Below are 24,492 nucleotides of genomic sequence, written 5' to 3' on the forward strand. Positions count from 1 at the left end.
GTTCAAATTTGTGAATATACTGTACATTAAAAACTGCTTAGCCATTAGCCCAGTATCATACTATATTAAAAAATAGCCCATCTACAAGCTCATGACGTATATGTGAGTTTGAAGATCCATGCTATTTTTTATAATGGAGAAATTTGGAATAATTTAGAAATTGTTCAACAAAACATCTTCTCTTCTGGGGATTCCTGGCACAAAAGATTTTCAGATGAGGTTCTGCAGCCAAATGCATTTCAATTTGGGGGACCTTGATATGAAAATGTTTGAGAACCACACTGGTATATTGGCAGTGCAAACTTTAATGTAAGAGTGTTTGCAAGTGTGGTAAAAGTACTCAAATGTTTAACTTAAGTAAAAGTATCAATACTGCAATGTAGAAATACTTTGTTACAAGTAAAAGGCCTGTGTTCAAAATGTTACTTGAGTAAAAGTACAAAAGTATTGGCATCAAAATACACTTAAAGTACCAAAAGTAAAAGTACTAAAATGTTTGAAAATAGCAGACCTACTTGCAGATCGACTATTTTCAAATAGCCTATGTATAAAATAGGGCTGAAGTGGTAAATGTATGTTTTATAATATAACGATTTATATCTGCAAAGTAACTAGTAACTAAAGTTTTAAAATAATTGTAGTGGCGGACGTTATTTCCCTATCCGTGTGAGTTACAGTGTAAGTGGTCACTCCGGATGATAGAGAACAGCGCGATCTTTTATAAAACAATTAAAAAACAATTGGACGCAGTGTAAACTGTAATCTAAGTGAGTGTTTGGCTGAGTGTGTGACTGTGTGTGTGGCCATGACACTAGACTAGTATGTCGCAAGGACTTAACCGGGTAAGTCTTACCCCCTATCCGACCCTTGATTCTGAGTGCCAAGCACAAGCAGGGAGGCATCAGGTACCATTTCTACAGGCTTTGGTATGACTCGACCGGGGATTGAACCCTGACCTCCCAGAGACACTGAGACACTCTAACCACAACAAGGTTCACTGACTGAACTGGATCATCATTAGCAGAGGATGCTCTCTGCGGTCGTTAGACACAGACCTCTGTAATCCTCAATAAGCCTGTTTTCCAGTTTAAATATTCATCACTCGGGGTGCGTGTGCGTGTGTGTGTGTGTGTGTGTGCTACAAGCTCACAAGCTTATTTGTACTATTTGTACCTGAGTATTTCCAATACTTTTACTTCTACTCCACTACATCTCAGAGGCAAATATTGTACTTTTACTCCACCACGCCACAAACTTAAGTTACTTTGTAGATTTTCATTATTATTACAAAACACATTAACCACTTCAGCCCTATTTCGGTCATTTGAAAAAGCTCACAATGCGTCGCGATGCGACGCATTGTGAGCTTGTAGATCTGCTATTTAAAAAAGATTTGTATACATTTGAAAACTCTAAATGGGACATTCTGCATAATGAGTACTTTTACTTTTGGTACTTTAAGTACATTTTGATGCCAATACGTTTGTACTTTTACACAAGTACATTTTGAATTCCAGACTTTAACTTGTAACAGTGTACTTATATTGCTGTACTGATACTTTTACTTAAGTAAAGAATGTGAGTACTTTTTCCACCACTGTGCGTGCGTGTGTGTGTGTGTGTGTGCGCGTAGTATGTGTGATCCATTAGGTGACAGTGTGCCTGCATGTGTCTCACAGGGCAGAGGTTCGGGGATGTTGGGACCGGTCGCCGGCAGCTCTCTGTTGATCTCGTTGTCGTCCTCGTTGACGTCCAGCCAGCGTGAGCACTGGAATTTATACTTCTCCCTCGTCAGGGTCTTCATCAGGGTGATCTGAGGAAGAGCAACACAGTCCATCACCACCACTATATATACCCACCAACGATAAGCCTATATAAAGCCTTACTGTCTGAATATAAAGCTTTTTTATTCTTCTTCTTTTTGTATATGTATTTATTGCTTTTGACAAGGTGCAAAGGTATCCAATAGCCATAGGATGTCAAAAATACTTTTTTTTGTTGTGCCCTTACATCTACCCCCCACCCGGGTCCAACATACAAAATGCAACATACAGACAATAACTTAAAAGAAAAATGTATTATAATAAAATAATAATTATTCAATTAACATAGTAATTACGATTTCCCTCGCTATCCCTCCTTCACTCCCTCATGGTACATATGGTGTGTATGTATACAAAAAAAGCTATTTATTTCATCACTTAAAGGGTAGGGTAAGTGATATTTTTTGGGTTAAAACAAAAGTTTATTTATTTTTTAAGGTTAAAGCACTATATTGTCATAGTAATCATTGCTATAGAGTGTGTGCTCAGTAACAGGAGTCTCCATGTCTCTCCAGCTCTTTAATAAACAAAACATACCTTTTCGGTGACAAAATGTCAGCCAATCAGGAGAGAGTACCCATTTATCAGCTGATTTTTTTTTATAGTTTCACTTGTTTAATCTGTATCCTGACTGAGTTCTCTATCCTGATTGGAGAAAATTGGTGTCCCGACCTGAAAATGCATGTTCTGTTTAAAGAGACACTTCACCCAAAAAAGAACTTTGTTTCAATTGATTAGTCTCCAGTATCCATGGGGTGACTAATCCATTGAAACAAAGGTTTTTTGGGTGAAGTGCTTTAATAAAGAGCTGGAGAGACATGGAGACTCCTGTTACTGAACAAACAACGAGTACTATCAGAATTTATAGAGCTACTGTATTTAACACTTATTTTGACCAAAGAAGATCACTTACCCTACCTTTAACATCCCATTGAAAGCCTTATATTGACAGATGAAACAAAGCACTGGATCTCACCCTATTCAAATGCCAGCCAGCAAACGGACTCCTCTTCTCATGCCAGACTCTTATTTTTGTCAGTTTTCCTATGTCTGGCAATTCAACCTTGAGAATAACAGAATGAAAATAAATGTTGTAAAACAGATTTCTGATAATATAGTAGATATGCTTTTGAGAAGTATTAAAGTAACTAAGTACATTTACTTAAGTAGGCCTACTGTAAGTATAAGCATAAGTACACTTTTGAGGAATTTTTACTTTACTGGAGTATTTCACATTTTCAATACTATTCTACTCCACTACATCTCAGGGACAAATATTGTACTTTTACTTCACTACAATTATTTGACGGCTTTAGTTACTAGTTACTTAGATTTAGATTATTATTACAAAACATACATTAACCACTTCAGCCCTATATACATTTCTGCCATTTGAAAATAGCCGATCTACAAGTTCACAATGCGTCGCATCGCGACGCATTGTGAACTTGTAGATCTGCTATTTTCAAAAGATTGAACTTGTGAAATTGGACATTCTGCACAATGAGTACTTTTACTTTTGGTACTTTTAGTACATTTTGATACCAATACTTTTGTACTTTTACTCAAATAAATTTCCACACTGCAGTATTACTTGTGCAAAAAAAATTTAGTACTTTTTTCTCACCACTGAGTAATAATGCACCATGGTTATTAAGTGTGGACGGGTGAGTTCATTCTTACCATGAATTGGTCCAGCTGACCCTGTTCGAAACTGTCCGACTTGCTGTCCAGTTTGATCTCGTCAGATCTGCGGCCCAGCTCCCCGTAGATCTGGATGAACACCGTGGCGTCGGTCCCGGCCCCCTTCTCGTCTGTGGTCCAGATCCACAGAGACCAGGGGTACTCTGGGGTGAGGGAGGGGGTACTGGACATCAGTGTTGATTTTGACAGCACATTTTTGATTTAGTTTTAGTCATTTATAGCCTTTTGAATAGTTTTAGTCATATTTTACTTTTAGTCAAGTTGTAGTTGACTAAGATATCAAGATTTTAGTCGACTAACAGTTGATTTAGTCGACTAAAATTCGTTTTTGACAGGCCGTGATGCCATCGAAAATGGCTCATTTTCGCAGGCCGAAAATAGCAGATCTACAAGCTCACAACGCGTCGCAGTGCGACGCGTTGTGAGCTTGTAGATCTGCTATTTTCGCTCTGTGACGTCTGCCAGGGACGTGCACAGATAGACTCTAGGTGGTGCTAGAGCACCTGCCCTTTGCCCTCTTGACCAGAAGTGCCCTTTTGAAAAAAAAAAAGTTAATTTTTTATTTTATTTTTTTACAGTATGTGGCCCATGGTGACATCGATCAATTCTGGATTAAAAACTTCTAATATATTAACAATTCCCCAAAATGTGCATTGCAATTTTCTTCTCACACTACTAGGGCAGCTGGCGGTTCCGCGCGCCGCGCAAGGTGCCCTTTTTTTTTTACTTGAGCACCTGCCCCTCAAAATGTCTGTGCACGCCACTGACGTCTGCGCGCATCCATGATGACTTGTCTTAGTTCTACTGGATCTCTTCTCTCCTCTAGTCCCTCCCAAACATTTTAGTCTAGTTATTTTTTTTGGACAAAATTGTCAGAATATTTAGTAATAGTTTTAGTCATCATAGTTTTTATTTCATTTTTGTAAGTGAAAAAAGATGGTCGACAGACATTTTTCGTCATAGTTTCAGCCGACGAAATCAACACTGCTGTCCATCTGAGCTTTCAGAAATAATCGAACCGTAAAGACACTGCCTACGTACCTACGCCCGAGTCTTGCTCACTGTCTTTTTTATTTATAGGGCAGTGATTCTCAACCATTTTAATTTCAAGAACCGCTAGTTTGATATGTTTTAGACCACGGACCCCCATTTGACATGATTTTCTTTATCTCTGGGACCCCAAACTATACACTGTAAAATCATCAGTGTTAACTTAACTCTGAGAACCATTTTGGTTCAATTTGTACTCTCTGAGTTATAGCAGACTCTCTGAGTTACAGCAGACTCTCTGAGTTACAGCAGACTCTCTGAGTTACAGCAAACTCTGTGTAGTTCCCAGACCCCAATGTTGAGAATCACTGCCTTTAGGCCAGTGGTTCTCAACCTTTTCAGGCCGTGATCCCCCAAAATAATCATATTTGAACAGGGGACCCCCCACCCTGACAAACACTTGGAATGTAGGAGTTGAGGCATTCAATTTACTTTGACTTGGTTCCACAGATAAATATTGTGAAAATAGCACAACGCCTCGCAACGCAAGGCGTTGTGAGCTTGTAGATCTGGTATTTTCAAAATATCTTACATTATTTGACAATTTGGCCAATGTTTGACCAGTTTTTATAGTATCGTTTGTTGATTACTTTTGAACCAGTAATGGTCTTTTTTTTTTTTAAGTATTCAAAAGGTTTTAAAAGTCCTTACATCTCACTTAACCGTCATCTGGGGACCCCCACAAAAAAAATCCTGTGGGACCCGCAGGTTGAGAATCACTGCCTTAGGCTGCTTGGTAAAATTGAGCTATCAGTAAAAGTCTGTGATTAAACTGAACTGCTTGCGCAAAAGGAGAATGAGTCGATCACTCACGCTTGAGTTTCTTCTGTCTGAGAGACACCATCTCATAGATTTCCCTCTCAATGAGTCCATCGCCCTCGTCCTCGTCCAACCACTTCCCGCATGGAAACGTCTGCTCGATGCCCGTGAACGGACAGTATACAGTCACCTGGCGCGATGATGGGACACAATGACACGTTCAATATTGTACACGTTCTTCTAATCGGTAGGTTCTGCTCGGAGTCGTAACCACATTCAATCATCATGACATGATCAAGGGTGTCAGCTCACACAGCTCAGCATTTGTTTCCAGTCCAGGTTGATTATTAATTTGGCATTTCAGAAGCAGATTGGGTGAGCTACCTGCCTGATGCTCGCAGCGCCCAGCTTAACGGTGTGTGGTAAATCAAGTGCAGCTTTAATTACAAAACTGCCTCATCAATTGTGTCAGCTACAACCCACAACAGCACTCAGGGTGCTACAGTGACAACAACCCATTGGCAGAGTGGGACTTTTATACGTGGCTGTTAGTATAGTTTGGATGCATTATGGTGGCACTCATCCCAGAATATGGACTATAGTTACAGTAAATCATAATATTAACACCTGGGCTTCTGATCTTTACTGTAACAATATCACATTATGTTGGCTAACCAGGCCTAATTTATACTTTATAGGCCTACATACTGCGTCATTCGTGTCGCTTGCCAAAAAGGCTGTAGATCTGATATTTTTTGGCATGCGACATGCTTAATTTGTAAAAATAATATCAATGACAATAATATCTCAGATTTATATGAGCTCATGTTTATGAGTATAAATCAACCCATTAAGACAGGTAGAGCGTATTTGAGCTAAAAAGCATACTTTTATACTTTGGCTATTCAAAAATAGCAGATCTACAAGCTCATAGCGCGTCACTTTGTGCTGCTATTTTTGAAAAATCGTGAAAATGTGTACAAATCTTTTTGCAACGTACGTTTTTCAGAAAACTGTTAGGATTTAGAAGACATTTGTATAGAATCGGCCTAAAGGTCTTATTGGGTTAAACATCTGAGTACCTTTTCGCAGTACCACCCGGCGCCGATGGCGGCGTTGTCGTGTCCGACGGTCACCCTGCTGAGCGGACTGATGAGCTCACAGATCTCCACGCTGAAGATGTCGATCAGGGAGCGCTCGAACGCCCCGCCCTCCAGGAAGATCTTGCCGCTGTTCTGCTGGCCCTTGGAGCCGTGCATCACGATGTGGATCTTAGAGTTGGTGCCCGCGCCTCTGATGTCGCCCGTCATCACCTGGACGTTGTAAATGATCCCTGTGTGTATGGAAATGCAGAAAATACAGTCGTACCGTTCATGATCAACAGTGGTGGACAAAAAGTACTCAAATTGTTTACATACTGTAAGTAACAGTCCGGAATTCAAAATTTACTCAAGTAAAAGTACAAAAGTATTGGCATCAAAATGTACTTAAAGTACCAAAAGCAAAAGTACTAGTTATGCAGAATGTCCCGTCTAAAATGTAAAAAAAGGCTTTTGAAAATAGCAGATCTACAAGCTCACAACACGTCGCCATGCGACGCGTTGTGAGCTTAATATATGTTAATATATTTGGTACATTGAATGCCAGAGTTATTTCAGATTTTTTAGCTGTTTTATGCCAGAGATTTTTCATTGAGAAAAAAAAAGTACTCAGGAGCCGAGATACAGAATTTTAAAGTTTTAAGTTAACAAGGAAGTGGATGGGAGTCTAAATCTTCAAAAAATCATATCTCCTTGGTCTTTGGGTCAAAAAAATTAAAAAAAAATTATAAAAAAAACGCATATATGCGTTCTTGGCACTCAAGTGATGGATTCAAAAGAAAGCAAAGAACGCATATATGCGTTCTTGGCACTCAATGTGTTGTTAATATATGCTTTATAATGATAATCAAAATCTACAAAGTAACTAGTAACTTTGTAAGTTTGTGGAGTAAAAGTACAATATTTGTCTCTGAGATGTAGTAGAAGTAAAAGTATTTAAAAAATGGAAATTCAAGGGTTCAAGTGGTTAATGTAAAAAAAAAATATATATATATATATATACTGTATCAGCATCACAGAAAGATTTGGCGGCCCCCCCTGTAATAACCCTGAGGACCCCCTAGGGATCCCGGACCCCCTGTTGAAGACCCCTGGAGTAATGAGTGTGAATTGTTCTCTTACCCATGGGCTGTCCTGACCCCACCAGTATGTCTCTCTGTATTTTCCCATCCCCCTCGTCCATGGCAAACCAGCGGTTCACTGGGAACTCATAGACCTCCTTGTTCCCCATGTCATCAATTAACACCTGGACACACACACACACAGACCAGACAGTGATCCTCAACCTTTTTCATTCATGTCAAGGACCCCAAGATTCATATGTATTTGTCCGCGGACCCCCATCTCAAAATATTTTGTGCCAGGGACCCCCATACAAGATCTTTGTTAAAATGTTTCAAAAATATTCAGAAAATCTCACTTTTTTCCCCCAATATGTTTTGAAAATAGCAGATCTACAAGTTCACAACATGTCGCGATCTGACGCACTGTTAGCTTGTAGATCTGCTATTTTCAAATAGCTGATGTAAAGTGGTAAAACTCCTCTTTTTTGGGGGCTTGTTTTCATAGACCTGGCTGCTTGTTTCTCTTGCAAAATCTGGCAACACACTGATTACCTGCATTACACCTGTAGCCTACTAGGGATGAAGTGGAAAGATATTGAATGAAGCAGCAGAGAAGGGCCAAGAATAAGGTGAATACACATTTTACTTTACACCACTGCCCTAGGGTCTTTCCTCTGCACTTGTCTTTCTCCCCTTGTTTTTATGGTGCGATTGGTCTCAATAGAGACATTTAGGGTGCTTCTTGAGGACACACTACATAGTGACTGCACCTGTTTCATGTAACACTATGTTTATTTGCATCTGTGACATTGTAATTGTAATGTAATGTGATTCAAATGTTTGTTATTGTTTCTCATTATGTATGTATTTTATATGTTGTTATCAGGGCGTCCTTGAAAAGGAGAGCTTGCTCTCAACGGGCTTCCCTGAATAAATAAAGGAAAAAGAATGAAAGTATGGGTGGGTGAGTGAGTGAGTGAGTGAGTGAGTCAGTCAGTCAGTCAGTCAGTCAGTCAGTCAGTCAGTCAGTGATTGACTACCAGCTGGTGTGACTGGTGACTGAGTGATATATCTGAATGTGAGTGGTTGGCTACTAGGTGGACTCTGCTGTTAATTGGCTCCTGTAACCAGGTTGTGGGCTATAAAGCTGGCTGTCACCTATCTGATGAATGAATGAATGAATGAATCTTTATTTGTCACTCTCTCCATGTACTTACATACATACAGACAATGAAATATCGTTCCCCCTCAGTCACTAGCAGTGTAACATAAAACATCAAGCCTATCTAAAAACATAAAAGACCCAGACTAAAAACAGCATACAACCATAAAAACAGCATAAACAAACATTTAAAAAACCCAATATGTATTGACGTGCAATTCATCTAAAAAAAGCTACCAACACAGCACGTCAGTGGGTATGGTAGGTAAAGTGCCATGGTGCAATCCAGCACAGTCTTAGTAAAGTGCTGCTATGTATTTCAAAAGTGCAATATCACATCATGTCCAGTCCAGCACAGCCGCGTCAGTTTAGGTCAGTAGGCCTGGGGGGGGGTGGGGGGGGGGATTGGCAGGGGGCGCAGTTCATTGACAGTCCTTACTGCACTCGGAAAGAAGCTATTTAGCATCCTGCCTGTTCGAGCCTTAATGCTCCTGTATCTCTTCCCAGAGGGTAGGAGGGCAAACAGGCTATGGGAAGGGTGATGGAGGTCCCTTATAATGCTGGTGGATCTGTATTTCTCTTGACCAGCCTCCGACCACACCAGTCCTCTGGTGTTTTCAGTGTTTTAGATTGGCCAGTGTTAACATGGGTTATTGTTCAGCCTCGGTAGTGTAGGGGTCGGTGGCCTTTTCATCATGTTTTTTCTTTAGTTAAGAGTTGGTAAGATCTATGGGCCCGACTCACTAAGCTGGTGGTAAATAATGTGTAAATAAAGTGACTAAAGGACGGTGTGTTTTCTCTAAGCAAAAACCGACGTGCAACTCACAGCGGGGTGTGTAAATCTCTGATATGAGCGGATCACAGCTGTTCCTCATTTTTGCCTGAAGGTCAGAGGTGCGTTCATATGGAAAATCCTTTGCATTGCTCCACGCCCCCCATTTAAGACCATTTACACTCAAAATATGGGTGTAACCAGCTTAGTGAATCGGGCCAAAATGTCCTTTTATTTGTGTTAATGGAAAGCTTATAGGATTTTTGTTCTTAGTTAGGATTTTATGTTCAGGGGCCCACCCTGAGGTAATTTACCCATGTTTTCCACTTCACTAATGAATCTCTCTTTTGGATTTTAAAGGGATTCTAGGTAACTTGAAGCCTACATTTTAAAATAGTTATATATATATATTTTGCAATTTTTTCCCCCTCTATCAGCCACTATATAATGATGCTGGGGTGTTTTCCTGCATTGAAACACAGTCCTCTTTCTGAAATCCGTATTTTCCCTACTATTTATGTTTTGACATCCGGGTATCGACGTAAATGAAACGCACGCATGTGCGCGTCCGTGCGCGTCCGGCGAGTTCGAGTGAAACCGAATGGAACCGAGTGCAGCCGACAAAAATGGAACGGCAGCCCTTGTTTTATCTGCAGTGTTTTTACTTTCGGTTTTAAAACTTTAAAATGCTCTCAAACTTCTTTTTTGAGGCACGGAATTTACTTTTAAGATAGCGGGCGGTGTTTGACAACAGTTTTTTTCTTTTTTTGATCTCTGAAGTTGCCTAGAATCCCTTTAAACTGGTTGTGTTTGGGGACTGGAAAGAAGACAGTCCAGGTTTGTGTGTCGCACCTGGTGACCCCCTATAGGCCGGTTCGTACCTTAGCCAGACACCAGCCAGCTGATGAGCCTTTGTTGTCGTGGCCGACGGTTATTTTCCGGAGCGCCCCAAGATTCGGTGCGTCTATCGTAAACTTGTCCTCCATTGCGCGTTCAAAGTTGTCCTTGTCACTGGCCAGTCGTCTCTCTCCTTAGGTGTGCAACAAAGTTACAGTTATTTTTATGTTATGAATCAAAGGCATTGCAATAAAAGTGAGGGCAGCTATTTGTACAGTCAAAACACTAAAGAGCAGGCCTAGCTGTGTAAAAAACGATTAAGCTGTTATGTTGTTGCTTATCTACACGCTCACAACTGGTCATGAGCTTGTAGATATGCTATTTTCGGGGCGTGGCGTCATCGTACGACGAAGAATAAATCAGTCTTTAAACACTAATTAATGTGAAGAATGATGATAGCCAGGACTCACCTTCTGTCCATTCAGGCACTTTTAATGTATTCATTAAAGCAGGCAACATGACCAAGACGGACTCGTTTCGGCTACATAGTCTTCCACAGCGTAGAAGGCCTTTGTAGCCGAAACGCGTCCGTCTTGGTCATGTTGCCTGCTTTGATAAATAAATGAAAGGTGCCTGAATGGACCGAATGTGAGTGCTGGCTTAAATCTTTCACATGATTCACTTTTGGAGCCGTGCATGCTGCACCTGGCAACATTTTTATATTGCTTTAGTGATTGGAGTTTGTGCTCGTATTCATTCTAGTTTAAACACCAATAATTCACCTGTGTCTCCATTCTCTCCAAAGATGTTCAGGTAAACATTAGCATCCGTGCCGCTGCCCTTCTCTTCGGAGGTGAACACACTCACTATATATTTATTCGCTGCAAAAAGACAAAACAAAGTAAACACAAACATGGCAGGAGGTTAAGACCAGGCCACCGTTTTTTTTAAATCACAGATTTTCCCCTAGTGTAATGCAAGACTGGCATGCAAATAAGCAGTGGTGGTCACATGATGTTCAAGTACACACCCTGGTCATGATTAGGGCTGTCACGATTACAAATTTAAGTTGGTGATTAATTGTCATACAAATAATTGCGATTAACATTTTAATCGTGTGTTTGGCATTGAACATTGGAACATATGAATACAATCTTAATTTCTGTTTTAGGCATCGTAATAAAAAAATTGCACAGGGCAGATATGACAAATAACTTAAATATACAAAGAAATATTGACCTATTTAATCATTTTATACATGTAAAAAAAAGCAGAAATAGAAAATACTTTTTCTTAAGCTTAACCTTGATCTACAAGCTTAAGCTTGTAGATCTGCTATTTCTGCTTTTTTAATATTTGAAAATGTGTGAAAATGTTAGGACAATTATGCAAGAATAATGAGCGAGTTGACGATGATGTAATAATTGTGACAGGTCTAGTCATGATGCATACAGTACAGTATGTCACAGGGACTTATTACCCCCTGGACTCTGAGTGCCATGAAGCAGGGAGGCATCAGGTTCCATCTTTACAGTCTGTGGTACTGTATGACTTGACCGGGGATTGAACCTCAGCCTCCCTGTCTCAGGGCAGACACTATAACCACCTCATTAGCAGAGGATGATTTCTGGAGGCATTAGAGACCTCTGTAATCCTCAATAAGCCTGTTTCCACTTTAAATATTCATCACTCTGTGTTTTTCTTTTTTTTTGGGGGGGGGGGGGGGGGCGGCTGTGTGTGTGTGTGTGTGTATGTGTATGTGTATGTTTTCTCATGCCAATAAAGCCCATTGAATAGTGTGTGTGTGTGTGTGTGTGTGTGTGTGTGTGTGTGTGTGTGTGTGTGTGTGTGTGTGTGTGTGTGTGTGTGTGTGTGTGTGTGTGCGTGTGCGTGTGCGTGTGTGTGTGTGTGTGTCATATAGGCCAGTGGTTCTCAAACTTTTTCATGTCAAGGACCCTCAAAATTATTATGTACAGTAGTTGACTGTGGACCCCCATCTCAAAATATTTTATTCCAGGGACCCCCAGAAGCAAAGATTTGAGTTACAAATATTCTGTTTAAACAATATATATTTTCAAAGGTTTGCACAAATAAAAAAATAAAATAAAAAATAGCAGATCTACAAGCTCAAGCTCATAGCCAACGTATAAAAGGTTTAAGTGGTTGAAATTATTGTGATGCTATATTGACACATTTTGCCATTTTGCTGGGGACCCCCTGGAACCCCCCCCCCCCCCCCCAAGGACCCCACTTTGCGAACCAACGATGTAGGCATATGACTTTATGACTTGGCTCATGTATCTTTGTGCAATCTACTTCTATGCCTCTGTTACTATGACAACCGCCTCAGACCTCACAGTCAGACTGTCCTGGTTTGCACCCACAAACATCTCCCCCTTTTTTTTAGCACACAAACAAACACAAGCAAAGCTGACTGTGCCAATATATATATAACATAACATTACAAAACCTGACTGCATAAAAAAAATGTCTATCGTTTGTGTGCTACAAGAGTTACTTTGGGAGCTGTATCAGTGTGCAATGTAACTAATTGAGACCATTTTGAAAGATACATTTCTAATCAATATCGATGAAGATATTTCACCAATATTTGGACTTGCATCATGGCTAGGCAACTACACAACCCAAACCTGCTCCTAATAGTTAGGATGGGTGAATACCAGTGTTGTAAAGTAACTAAGTACATGTACTCAAGTACAGTACTTACTGTACAATATTGAGGACTTTTTACTTTACTTGAGTATTTCCAATGTTTCTATACTTTTACTTCTACTCCACTACATCTCAGAGGCAAATATTGTACTTTTACTCCATTACAATTACTTGAAAACTTTAGTTACTAGTTACTTTGCAGATTTTGATTATTATTACAAAAACCACTTCAGCCCTATATACATTTCGGCCATTTGAAGATAGCAGATCTACAAGCTCACTGTGAGCTTGTAGATCTGCTATTTTCAAAAGATTTTTATACATTTGAAAACGTTCTACTTTTGGTACTTTTAAGTACATTTTGATACCAAAACTTTTGTACTTTTACTCGAGTACATTTTGAATTCTGGACTTTTACTTGTAACAGAGTAGGCCAGGGGTCTTTAACAGGGTGTCCGGGACCCCTAGGGGGTCCTCAGAGTTACTACAGGGGGTCCGCCAAATCTTTGTGTGATATGATTATTTATTTTACATTAACCACTTGAACCCTAGCATCCATTTTCTGAGGAGAACTTTAGCCAAAAATAGCAGATCTACAAGCTCTTTGCCAAAAAACATTTTTTTTGGCAAAGAGTTATAGGTGTGGAGGGAAAAAAGAGCAGCAAAAGTTTATCTGAAACACAATTTTATACAATATAGAGGGGGTCCCTGCTTCATCTCTCTCTCAGCTAGGGGGTCCTTGGCCTGAAAACGTTGAAGACCCCTGGAGTAGGCTATTTCTACATTGCAGTATTGATACTTTTACTTAAGTAAAACAAAAAAAATTGCTACTTTTCCCACCAAAAAGTAGCAGGGTGAGTGGGTGACGTACATTTAGGGAGGTCCATGGGGTTTTGGCTGCCCAGCAGGTCTCTGACAAACAGGCCGTCTCCCTCATCCTTGCTCAGCCAGTTGTTGCAGGAGAAGTGGAAGCGGAGGTGCGGCCGCATCATGTCCGTCACCACCACCCTGTCCAGGAACCAGCTGGTCCCGATGCCCGTGTTGTCATGCTCGATCCTGGGGAACCAGAGAGGATGCCGCATTCGTAGCCTTTAGATTAAGACTCTCCACCCCAGTTTCCACTGGATTGTCACCTCCAAAGCCCGTAGTTCTCCAAACATGTACAAATGTTTAATATAAGGTGCTTACCCGCGTGCACCAAATGTTAACTCACCCTGCGGTGTAGTTGGGCGATATATTAGTCCATATTTTTCGATAAATAAGTGTTTTAATCCCGTCTGTGGCCGATTCTGTCGGAAATTCCCAATGGGCGAGAGTGACGAAGCGCATCCGGAATTACACTCAATGTAAACAGGAAGTAAACGAGGGGGGGAAGACAGACTGGATTAAAACACTTATTTATTGAAAAATATTCACTAATACATTGCACAACTACCCCGTAGGCTGAGTTAACATTTGGAGCAAGCGGGTAAGTACCTTATATTTTGGATTTGTAAATGTATGGAGAAATACGGGCTTTGGAGGTGACAATTCAGTGGAGGGGGGGTTGTCGTGGTAGAAAAGCCCCCCCCCCCCATTATATATTTATACATTATAAATTACATTTTAGGTATTTTTACTTTACTGGAGTATTTCATATTTTCAATACTTTTACTTCTACTTTACTGCATCTCAGAGGCATATTGAACTTTTACTCCATATATATTTGAAATTATTTGAAACCATGTATTAGTAACTAGTTACGTTTTGATTATTATTACAAAACATTCCACCGCTTCAGCCTTACAGTATAGGCCTACCCTTTGTTCTTCGGCTATTTGAAAATAGCAGATCTACAAGCTTGTAGATCTGCTATTTTCAAAAGATTTTAATACATTTTATACATTTGAAAACTTGTGAAATAGGACATTCTGCATATTGAGTACTTTTAAGTATATTTTAAAGCCAATACTTTTGTACTTTTTCTCGGGTACATTTTGAATAACAGACTTTCACTTCTCAGAAGAAGTTAATGTGTGCCCAATGTACGTACTTTCAAAATGTACATTGTATGTCTTGCATTCAAAGGCAGCTATTTGCAGTGCTGTGGAATCCTCTCTGTTAAATATATGAAAATAAATGTATATTGATGAGAGAAGTATCCTTGTATTTGTTTATACGGACTACAGAGCTTGGGTGGGTTTACCAGGGTGGACTTCTTCCACCAGGGTGGACTTCTTCCAACTGTGTTTTATAGGGGCGGGGCAGTTTTAGCTGTTCAAACATAGCCTGGGATCAATATCGTTTTTTGGTTTCTGATCCGGTCGGGAGCGCGTCATCATATCAGTCGCGTCATCAGGCGGCCGGAACCCACGGCCGGAACCAAGGGTACCGGTGTCACCCAAAATAATTCCCCGCGATCAAGGGCATCATAATTCTAGGGCCTACCCAATAAAACCCTTGATGCGGCGCAGTTTAGCTTATAGGAATAGTTTGTTTGGTATATTATCCATCCTTTATTCCAACTCGTAGCGACTGGCGAGACTAAACTAGTACTCGATTCAGCATTTAAATGCTAACGGGGGCCCAAAACAAAGAGGCGCCGAAAAACCGGAACCCGTTTCTTTTTATTTTCAGTAGGCGTGGCCTACACCGGATCACACAGCCATTTAGAAACGGATACCAGGCTTTCTTCCGAGGTGGAAAGTCTGGTGACGCGTCAAACACTGATTTCCAGAATGTACAGTAGGCCCATATAACCTATACATTGTTTATGATAATACCAAATTATAGCATAGGTACTGTTTTTCCCCACATTATTTGGATTGTCAGCGTTTAAAAGTAGTGCTTAATTCTCCACAATACGTTGTGGAGAATATCACTACAAACCACGAGACCATGATTATGCAACATCGCTACAGCCTCTGAATTAAAGCTGTGTTTTCATCCCACGGTGTCACAGCGTATCCATGTTCTACCATCTCTGCTGTAATCTGGTTGCCCGCTTTCACTTTTGTCTGTGTGACGCACGTAAAGCTTGAGTAGCCCCAGCAGTAAGACATAAACCATCAACAACAGACGGGGCTTAACCCAATAACATCACTTGATTAAATCCCCAAAGCAGCCTTGCCGGAAAATGAAAGGGTTCTGACTCAATTTTGTAAGCTGATGTTGTTATTATTGTTCTGTATGGCTGCAACATACAGAAAATGATGGGATTTTCATCGGTTTTGTTTATTTTATTTAGATAGTAGACACAGGAAACACAATGGTCTCCAGTCAGAATGGAAGCGAGGACATTTGTGATTATGTGGTCAATCCAGTAGCTATTGGCATAACCATTCACTTGAATGTTTATTCAATGCTTATTTTGAATGTAACATTAGCCACTTGAACCCTATAGTGTTCCTATTCTGGGATGAACATTCTGGGAAAAATTACTGATCTACAAGCTCAGAAAACGTTGTGGCGTGTTGTGAGCTTCTAGATCTGCTGTTTTAAGCAAAGATATTTAGTGCACCCTCATGAAAACATGAGGGTGCCTGGTATAGAGCCCTGCGTGACTTCAGTCAACTAAGTATAGGGGTTTAAGTGGTTAAGAATGATGTAATTGATGATATTAATTCATTATTACATCATTCAGTTTTAGTATAATAATTGAATCGCTTAGTTCACCAAACAGTACCTGAGCTTCTTGATTGGCCCCACGTTGTGTGTTTTGATGCGGAACACATCCGTCTTATTCTTCTCAAATGCCGTTCGCGCCCTGTAATTTTAGAAAAGCACAATGTGAGATATCAAAGTGCGTGCGTGCGTGCATGCGTGCGTGCGTGCGTGCGTGCGTGCCTGCGTGCGTGCGTGCGTGTGTGCGTGTGCGAGCGATTATTTGAGAGGGTGGGAGGTGAGGTGTTAATAATGTTGGGAGATACAGTCCATACAAAGATAAGAGAGCATGGGCTCAAATTAACTCCATATCCTTATTAGTATAATTCCTTCATCTCCAGCTCCTCACAGTGATGAGCCTCCTCCTGCTCCTCCTGCTCCTAAAAATGTGATGGAACCATTTTGTAGATGGTTTGTTTTCCAGTTCAGTTTAAAAAAAAACTACAGCAGGGTAAAAACCTGGCAGGCTGCATCAGACTGACCTCAGATAGTACACCAGGCAACACAGAGGCGGCTAATGGGATCAATAATGTGTGTACTACTTGTAGTAGATGTAATTTGCATTGACAATACTGTTGTTATACTTGTAGGCTACATGAATCCTGGCACACCTACAGTACATCTAACACACCCCTTGTTCATTTGAATAGATGCAACTGTGTTGCTTTAGTCTGCCATGTTTACCTGCTGTAATTATTTTACTTGAACTGTAAAACAAAATCAGCCTTTATAGGGCAGTGTTTCTCAAAGTTAGTGCCGGGGGACCAAGCACCAAATGGACCCGTATGGGACTGTACTCTGAGAGCGCACAGATGGAACCAATTAGAGTTAAATTAACACTGAGGATTTTTACAGTGCGTAGATTGAGGTCCCAGAGATAAAACCCCGCCCAAAAAAACACATGATATGAAATACATAAATGTATTAACAGGCCACAGTCTGTCGTCTGTGGCCTGTTAAATATCACACTGGGGGGGGTCCTCCTTGAAATTAAGACGTGTAATCACTGGCCTAGGGTTTCATGTCCCTTTCAGCCGTCATCAGAGTGATGAGCCATGGGTCTATGTGGATGACTGAGCTCCTCCTGCACACTCTGCTGAATCAGACACCCTTTCCTCCCGACAATAGAGGGTACCTGCTATTGTCTGTGACCCAGATCTTCTCCTACGCTCCCCTGCCTGCGATAATGGCCAATATTTAATCTGCTGACAAGGACATGGTAGCATGCACTAATTATGGCTCAAAGAGCATACAGTAGACAAGAGGAATCACAGACGGACAGCAGTTGTATAGACACAGACAGCACACATGAACACAGCCTGTCCTGTAAAGAGAGAGAATTCAGAGAAGACATTGCAGAGGAAAAAAGCAAACCCTCACACAAACTTTGGAATTCATGCAATTGGAACGTGTGTTAATTACATTGGAATTCCAAAATGTTTTGTGTTTTTTTGTCTCTGTCTTGATTGATTGGTCAATCAGACAGTAGATGTGCTGAGATCCATACAGTAGCATCCATCACTTACCAGTATCATGCTGAAAATAGTTCTCTGACGTTAGACATAATACAGGTAGGACCTAATATCTATTGGAGTAAGGTGAAACTCCTCTTCATTGATGTTGTTGTTGCTATGCAATGGAACGACTTTGAAACGGGTGGCACTATTTGGGGGAAAGTCATCATAGGCAAACAAATCCCTAAAAAGTTCTAGAAATGTGTTAAGAAAAATGTCTAGAAATTTCTAAAGATTTCCAAGAGTTTCTAGAAAATCTGAATCTTCAAAATGTTCAGAAATAGTGAAACTATAGCAGATCTGCAAGCTCACAATGCATCGTGTTGCGACATGTTGTGGGCTTGTAGATCAGCTATTTTCTCTATTTGCCGTATGACGATGTCCAGTAGTAGGCTATAGGACTCAAGTTGTTAAATAGCACTAAATTATAACAAATAAACATTCATTCTATTCCAAAGAGTGCATAAGATTATTATTCATGATTATCAGTGGTGTAAAGTAGCTACTTAGTTTACTCAAGTACTGTACTTGTAAGTACAATTTTGAGGTATTTTTACTTTACTGGGGTATTTCCAATTTTCAGTACTTTTACTTCTACTCCACTACTGTACATCTCAGAGGCAAATATTGCACTTTTACTCCACTACAATTATTTGAGAACTTTAGTTACTATAGTTACTTTGTAGATTTTCTATATAAATTTTGGCCATTTGAAAATAGCAGATCTACAAGCTCACAATGCGTCGCATCGAGCTTGTAGATCTGCTATTTTCAAATGATTTGTATACATTTGAAAACTTGTGAAATGGGACATTCTGCAAAATGAGTACTTTCTACTTTTGGTACTTTAAGTACATTTTGATACCAATACTTTTGTACTTTTACTCAAGTAAATTTTTTATTCCGGACTTTTACGTTCAAAATGTGAGTACTTTTTCCACCACTGATGATTATTGGTTACTGTTTTGTCATGTGGGGCAGAACAATGCTGCTGCTCCACGGTGTGCGAGGGACAGACAGGGAGTACAGTAGCAGGCCTAACACCTGTGTCGGTATATCCAATCCTGTACATGCAACCTTATATCTACCGCTCCATGTATGCAGAGATAAGAGCAGCACCGCTTCTCCTGCAGTCCTGATAACATCTACAATGGCAATGAGCTCTAATGCATTATGCATTCTTGTCAATAAATACATCAATCAATAAACAGTAATGACATCGTGGTCTTCGTTCATTTACGTCTGAAATGGAACAGAAGACCTGCCATGTCACGTAGTTCATCCTTACTCCAGATATGCGTCCGAGTGTGTCCGATTCTACTGTATAGAGGAGAGATTCCTGCACCTCAATTGTACCTCTGGAATATATAGTTGTCCTCTTGCTTCAGAGGTCAGGGTCAGTGTAAAATTGCCTACAAGGGCGGGTATACCAATTGTGATAAATACACTGAAGGCAATAACAGTTTAGCAGTGAGGGCTATAGCAGTTTGTTCTCTCATTGATTTCATATATATATCTGCCCATGGGAGGTCACAGCAGGTGAGACAACACTTTGTAAGTTGTCCACATAACAGGAATACTCTCTTATACAGCGCCTTAAGTATACGCAGGTGTAAAACAACATAAGCATCTCATAAGACAATACCTCTTTTCTGTGCTGAGGGATTAGAGGAACAAAAAAGGTTAACAGTTAAAAGTTGACATGAATATATATATTTTTTTTCTCCAATACCTGCTATCCACCTCGCCAAACAACACATACAACATAAACTATGATTGATGTATACAGCACTGCAGTACCAGTATTTAAAAGCTATCATAAAAGTGACTCCTTAAATCCCAACTCCTTTCCAGACAATATCACAGTAAGGGTAAAGGCCATAGGACTTTCTTGATAAAAGCAGTGGTTCTCAAAGTGGGGTCCAGGGACCCCCAGGGGTCGTTGAGGAGGGGGTCCCCAGCTAAATGTTTGATAGTAACCAAATAACCAAATAACTACAAATGGAACCAAATAGACAGGTCCATTTGGTTCTGTTCTTTTCATGGATGTGCTTACACAATGGGGGTCCATGGACTAGTTCATATCAAACTGGGGGGAACCTGAAATGAAAAAGGTTGAGAATCACTGGTTTAAAGAATTTGTTTAACTGAGTTGAAGGTGTGGGGGAAAAAACTCACTTGCTGGCCAGGTGCACTTTTGGAGTCACACCATACTCCCCGAATAGACTAACAAAGATATTGGCATCGGTGCCTGCTCCTTTGACATCACCAGTGACAGTTACCACCTCGTATACTGAAAGAAAATGGAGAGAGAGAGAGAGAGAGAGACAGAGACAGAGAGACGGAGAGACGGAGAGAGAGAGAGTGTGTGTGTTATGCAACATCTAAATCACAAGGGTGAAGGGACCACACAATACAGTAGGCCTGTCCCCGACTAAGGATTTCTATAGTCGAATCTGATTGGCCAAATGTTGCCTATAGTCGACTAATAGTCGACTAATGCAACACCCCAAAAAATATATATATATTTGTTTTAATTTTTTTAATTTTTTTAAACTTTTTTACTGATTCGACTGCCAATCTCTCAGTCGAATCATGCAAAAAATATGTTAATGTAATAGAGGAACATTCCATTTGAGCTGTAGGGGTGCTTAATGTCTGATTTAACATATACTTGCTTGCTTTCTCCCAATAAATCATGATGTATATCCTATTTTTGGCGAACTATTAGTTAATTAATATAACAAATTAGGCCAATCTCTCAGTCGAATAATGACTCATAATTCGACTAAGAGATTGGCAGTCGACTCAGACTCCCCTCTGCTGATTAGTCGACTATTCTAATAATCGAGGTCAGGCCTACAATACAGTATCAAATGTCAACAGAAAGACATTCTGGGACATGGTACAATGATGTAAAAAAACTTTGCAGCACTGCATTTGAGCAGTGTGATGTTTCCTTCCATGCATGGCTGCAGCGAATCTGCAGTGTCTGCCTAGTAACCATGGTAACATGCCAGCCACACCTGGCTCATGTTTTCACCACAGCTTCATTTGATGAATTTGACAGCTACCAGACAGACAGACAGACAGACAGACAGACAGACAGACAGACAGACAGACAGAATTTACACCCAGTCACCCACGCATGTATGAACAAGAATGTGTCTCGACAGGGTTGTTTGATAACGCTATAGTTAGCAAGTGTTAAGCCTGATTTATACATATTAATTAACCGCTTTCATCATGGCATCCTTATTTTGGACATAAGATTTTAAAATGTTCAAACATTTTCCCAAAATAGCAGATCTACAAGCTCAGAGGAGCTTATATAGATCATCTCTTTTTGTAAAACGTTTGAACAGGACTTAAGCGGTTAAGCATGACATTGCACAGTTTCCCCGGAGCCTCCCAAAATAAACACCCTAGTCAGGATCGCTCTACTTATAGCTTATAGAGCTCTGTAATGGGTCCACACTCCTCGCTCATCCTCCATTCTTTTTCCTGCTATACCTTTCAGTGTTTTCCAATGTGTTGCTGCTATACCCTTAGTTCAGTGTATTGGAAATCAAGCACACTAGCAACTTCTTTCTATAGGAACACTCAGTTACCTTGGCTCCAGAAAAAAACGCCCAGGATAGGTGTCCCTTATCTTAATCTCTGGGAGTTGGCAAACCTAACCTTGCCATACCTTAGCTTTTGCTGAACTGACGCCACTGGGAAAAACTCTGGCGTACAGACACTTGACACCAACTCAAATTAATGAACAGAAAGGGGGGGGGGCAATGCAAGGTGAGCAGCCATTTCGCGGTCCAACCAACCAGCCATTGAATTTAATTTTAATTAAGTATTTCACCCTGGACCAGGTATAGATGTCAATAGGCCCATATCCGTTGTACCTTAAGGTAACCTCATCCAGGTCAGTGCCATGCTCCTGATGGGATAGAGCAGCAGGGAACGGTTGAGGTCAGGGACCCCTGGCACCGCCAGCAGCAATGATACGTTGCCAGTGAGACCAAGCGATAAGGCCCAGGGATGGCCAGTATGACGGCAGAGGTCGAGGAATGAACTCTTTTGGTGTTTACCCGGTGGAGAGGCTTGGACTGTGGCTAATACCATAGAGCAGTGGTTCTCAACCAGTGGTCCGGGGACCACCAGTGGTCCTTGAGGGGGTTCCAGGTGGTCCCCAGCTAAATGATGGAGAGTTGGTAACCAAATAGACCCATATAGATCTTTAACTCTTGAGAGTGTAAAATGAAACCGATTTTTCCATTTGGTTTCATTTTACTCTCTCAAGAGTTAAATTATTGTTAAACATCTGCATTACTTAATTTTGATCAAGTTTGCCAGTTATCTCTCCTATCGTACCACATCAATACAGCAGGGAACGCTGTCGCCTCACAGCTAGAAGGTCCTGGGTTCGATTCCCGCAGGGGACGCTCGGGGCGTGTTCTCTCCTCCGCGTCATCAGTGCCCATACCCTAGGTGGGGTTGGCGAAAGGGCCTCTCTGTGTGGAGTTTGGATGTTCTCCCTGTGTCTCCTAGGGTAGGTACCCTCACAAAAACATGCAGTAATCCTGGTCACTATACTGCCTCCCCCTGGCCAGCCGGGGCGCCTGATGGAGGGGAAAGGAACTGGTTGGAATAACGTGTTCCTTCCACGCGCTACGTCCAACCAGGGAAACTCTCCCCTGTCAGGTGATAAGAAGGTCAGTTGGCTCTCATGCATTGAAGTAGGCATGAGCTCGGCCCTGGCCTCCCTAGGTTGGCAGAGGGAAGGTAGTGCCCAGGATTACATAGACAATTGACACTGGGTGTAAAAAAAATTGGGTTACAAAATGGTGGGATAAAAATAAAAATAAAATAAAAAAGCAAGGTATTATGGACAAAATCTTATCCAACGATTACAAAATGTTCTAAGTTTTGGGTCTGAGTCAGGCTAAATCTCATCAAATGGTGATCCGTGGCTCAAATGCCGAGTAAATAATGGACCTTGACATGAAAAGGGTTGAACACCACTGCCATAGAGCTTGGGAGTGAGTGAGCAGAATCATTCACGAGGCAGAGTCGTCACAGTCATGTCGGCTGCTCTTACGCTCTCAGCCTCTTCCCCCAAGATCAGTGGTGGAAAGTAACTAAGTACATTTACTTACGTACAGTACTTAAGTACAATTTTGAGGTATTTTTTACTTTACTTGAGTATTTCCAATTTTCAATACTTTTACTTCTACTCCACTACATATCAGAGGCAAATATTGTACTTTTACTCCACTACAATTATTTGAAAACTTTAGTTAGTAGTTACTTTTCAGATATAAATTATAATATTATAAAACATACATTAACCACTTTAGCCCTATTTTATACCTAGGCTATTTGAAAATAGCCGATCTACAAGCTCACAACGCGTCGCGATGCGACGCGTTGTGAGCTTGTAGATCTGCCATTTTCAAATATTTTAGTACTTGTACTTTTGGTACTTTAAGTAAATTTTGATGCCAATACTTTTGTACTTTTACTCAAGTACATTTTTAATTCTGGACTTTTACTTGTAACAGAGTATTTTTATATTACAGTATTGGTACGTTTACTTAAGTAAAGAATTTGAGCAGGCTACTTTTTCCACCACTCACTGCCCAAGATGCTGTCTGTGACGGCCCCATGGCCTCTGTCAGGGTGTGTGTGTGTGTGTGTGCGTGTGTGTGTGTGTGTGTGTGTGTGTGTGTGTGTGTGTGTGTGTGTGTGTGTGTGTGTGTGTGTCTTAATAATCTGTCTTTTAGTGTGCTGGGAAACTGGTTGGAGAGTGGTGGCAATCAAGGATTGGAGGCAGCTGGCCAGGGCCTCAAATCACTATAAAATAGCCACCTTTCCCAGCGCTTCTTTCTCTTCCACCTGGGCCACACCTAAGCATGGCCACATAGAGCATATTGTTTGTTTGATTCAGTAATTAGTTTGTTTGGCAGTTTAGTTTCCTTGCCAGGTTTTTGTTGGAGACATTTTGCTTTATCCACTTAAATTATTACTTCTATTTAAAACACTTTATGCATTTATCCCTTGCCTGTTTCCCTTCTTTGTTGTGGTCTGGGAGCCGGACCATAACATGTCCAAGACGCTGGAGGGAAGCAGTGATTTCTTTGACGGAAGACATTACACTTCTGACACAACTGTAATGGCCGATAGAAGCATATACTGACCACTTCTCTCTAATAGGAATACACTAACACTTTTACTTATGGCTGTCAAGCAAGCAAACACCAAAGCAACTCGAATTACATACATAAAAGAAGTGGCTAAAATGGAGCACAGTCGGTGACATTAATCGCAGTTAAAACATACATTCCCCTAACCCATTCCCCACATCCCATAATAATACAATAACACAATAATAGAGC

At 40.7% G+C, this 24,492-nt stretch overlaps 1 protein-coding gene across 1 annotated transcript in view; it reads right to left on the reverse strand.

The window, feature by feature from the left end:
* Positions 1-24,492, reverse strand: part of loxhd1a (lipoxygenase homology PLAT domains 1a) — a gene marked incomplete at both ends in the record, with an annotated part of 83,262 nt that overhangs the window by 54,709 nt on the left and 4,061 nt on the right. The window contains 11 exons of the mRNA XM_080419622.1: positions 1,678-1,813; positions 2,800-2,886; positions 3,507-3,670; positions 5,391-5,526; positions 6,419-6,669; positions 7,559-7,682; positions 10,316-10,464; positions 11,054-11,152; positions 13,816-14,000; positions 16,609-16,689; positions 20,279-20,393. Coding sequence (XP_080275748.1) covers positions 1,678-1,813; positions 2,800-2,886; positions 3,507-3,670; positions 5,391-5,526; positions 6,419-6,669; positions 7,559-7,682; positions 10,316-10,464; positions 11,054-11,152; positions 13,816-14,000; positions 16,609-16,689; positions 20,279-20,393 — 1,527 coding nt within the window. The remainder of the gene's footprint in view (positions 1-1,677; positions 1,814-2,799; positions 2,887-3,506; positions 3,671-5,390; positions 5,527-6,418; positions 6,670-7,558; positions 7,683-10,315; positions 10,465-11,053; positions 11,153-13,815; positions 14,001-16,608; positions 16,690-20,278; positions 20,394-24,492) is intronic.

This window comes from Gymnoscopelus braueri (assembly GCF_963280865.1).
Source record: "Gymnoscopelus braueri genome assembly, chromosome: 22".
Classification (NCBI taxonomy): Eukaryota; Metazoa; Chordata; class Actinopteri; order Myctophiformes; family Myctophidae; genus Gymnoscopelus; species Gymnoscopelus braueri.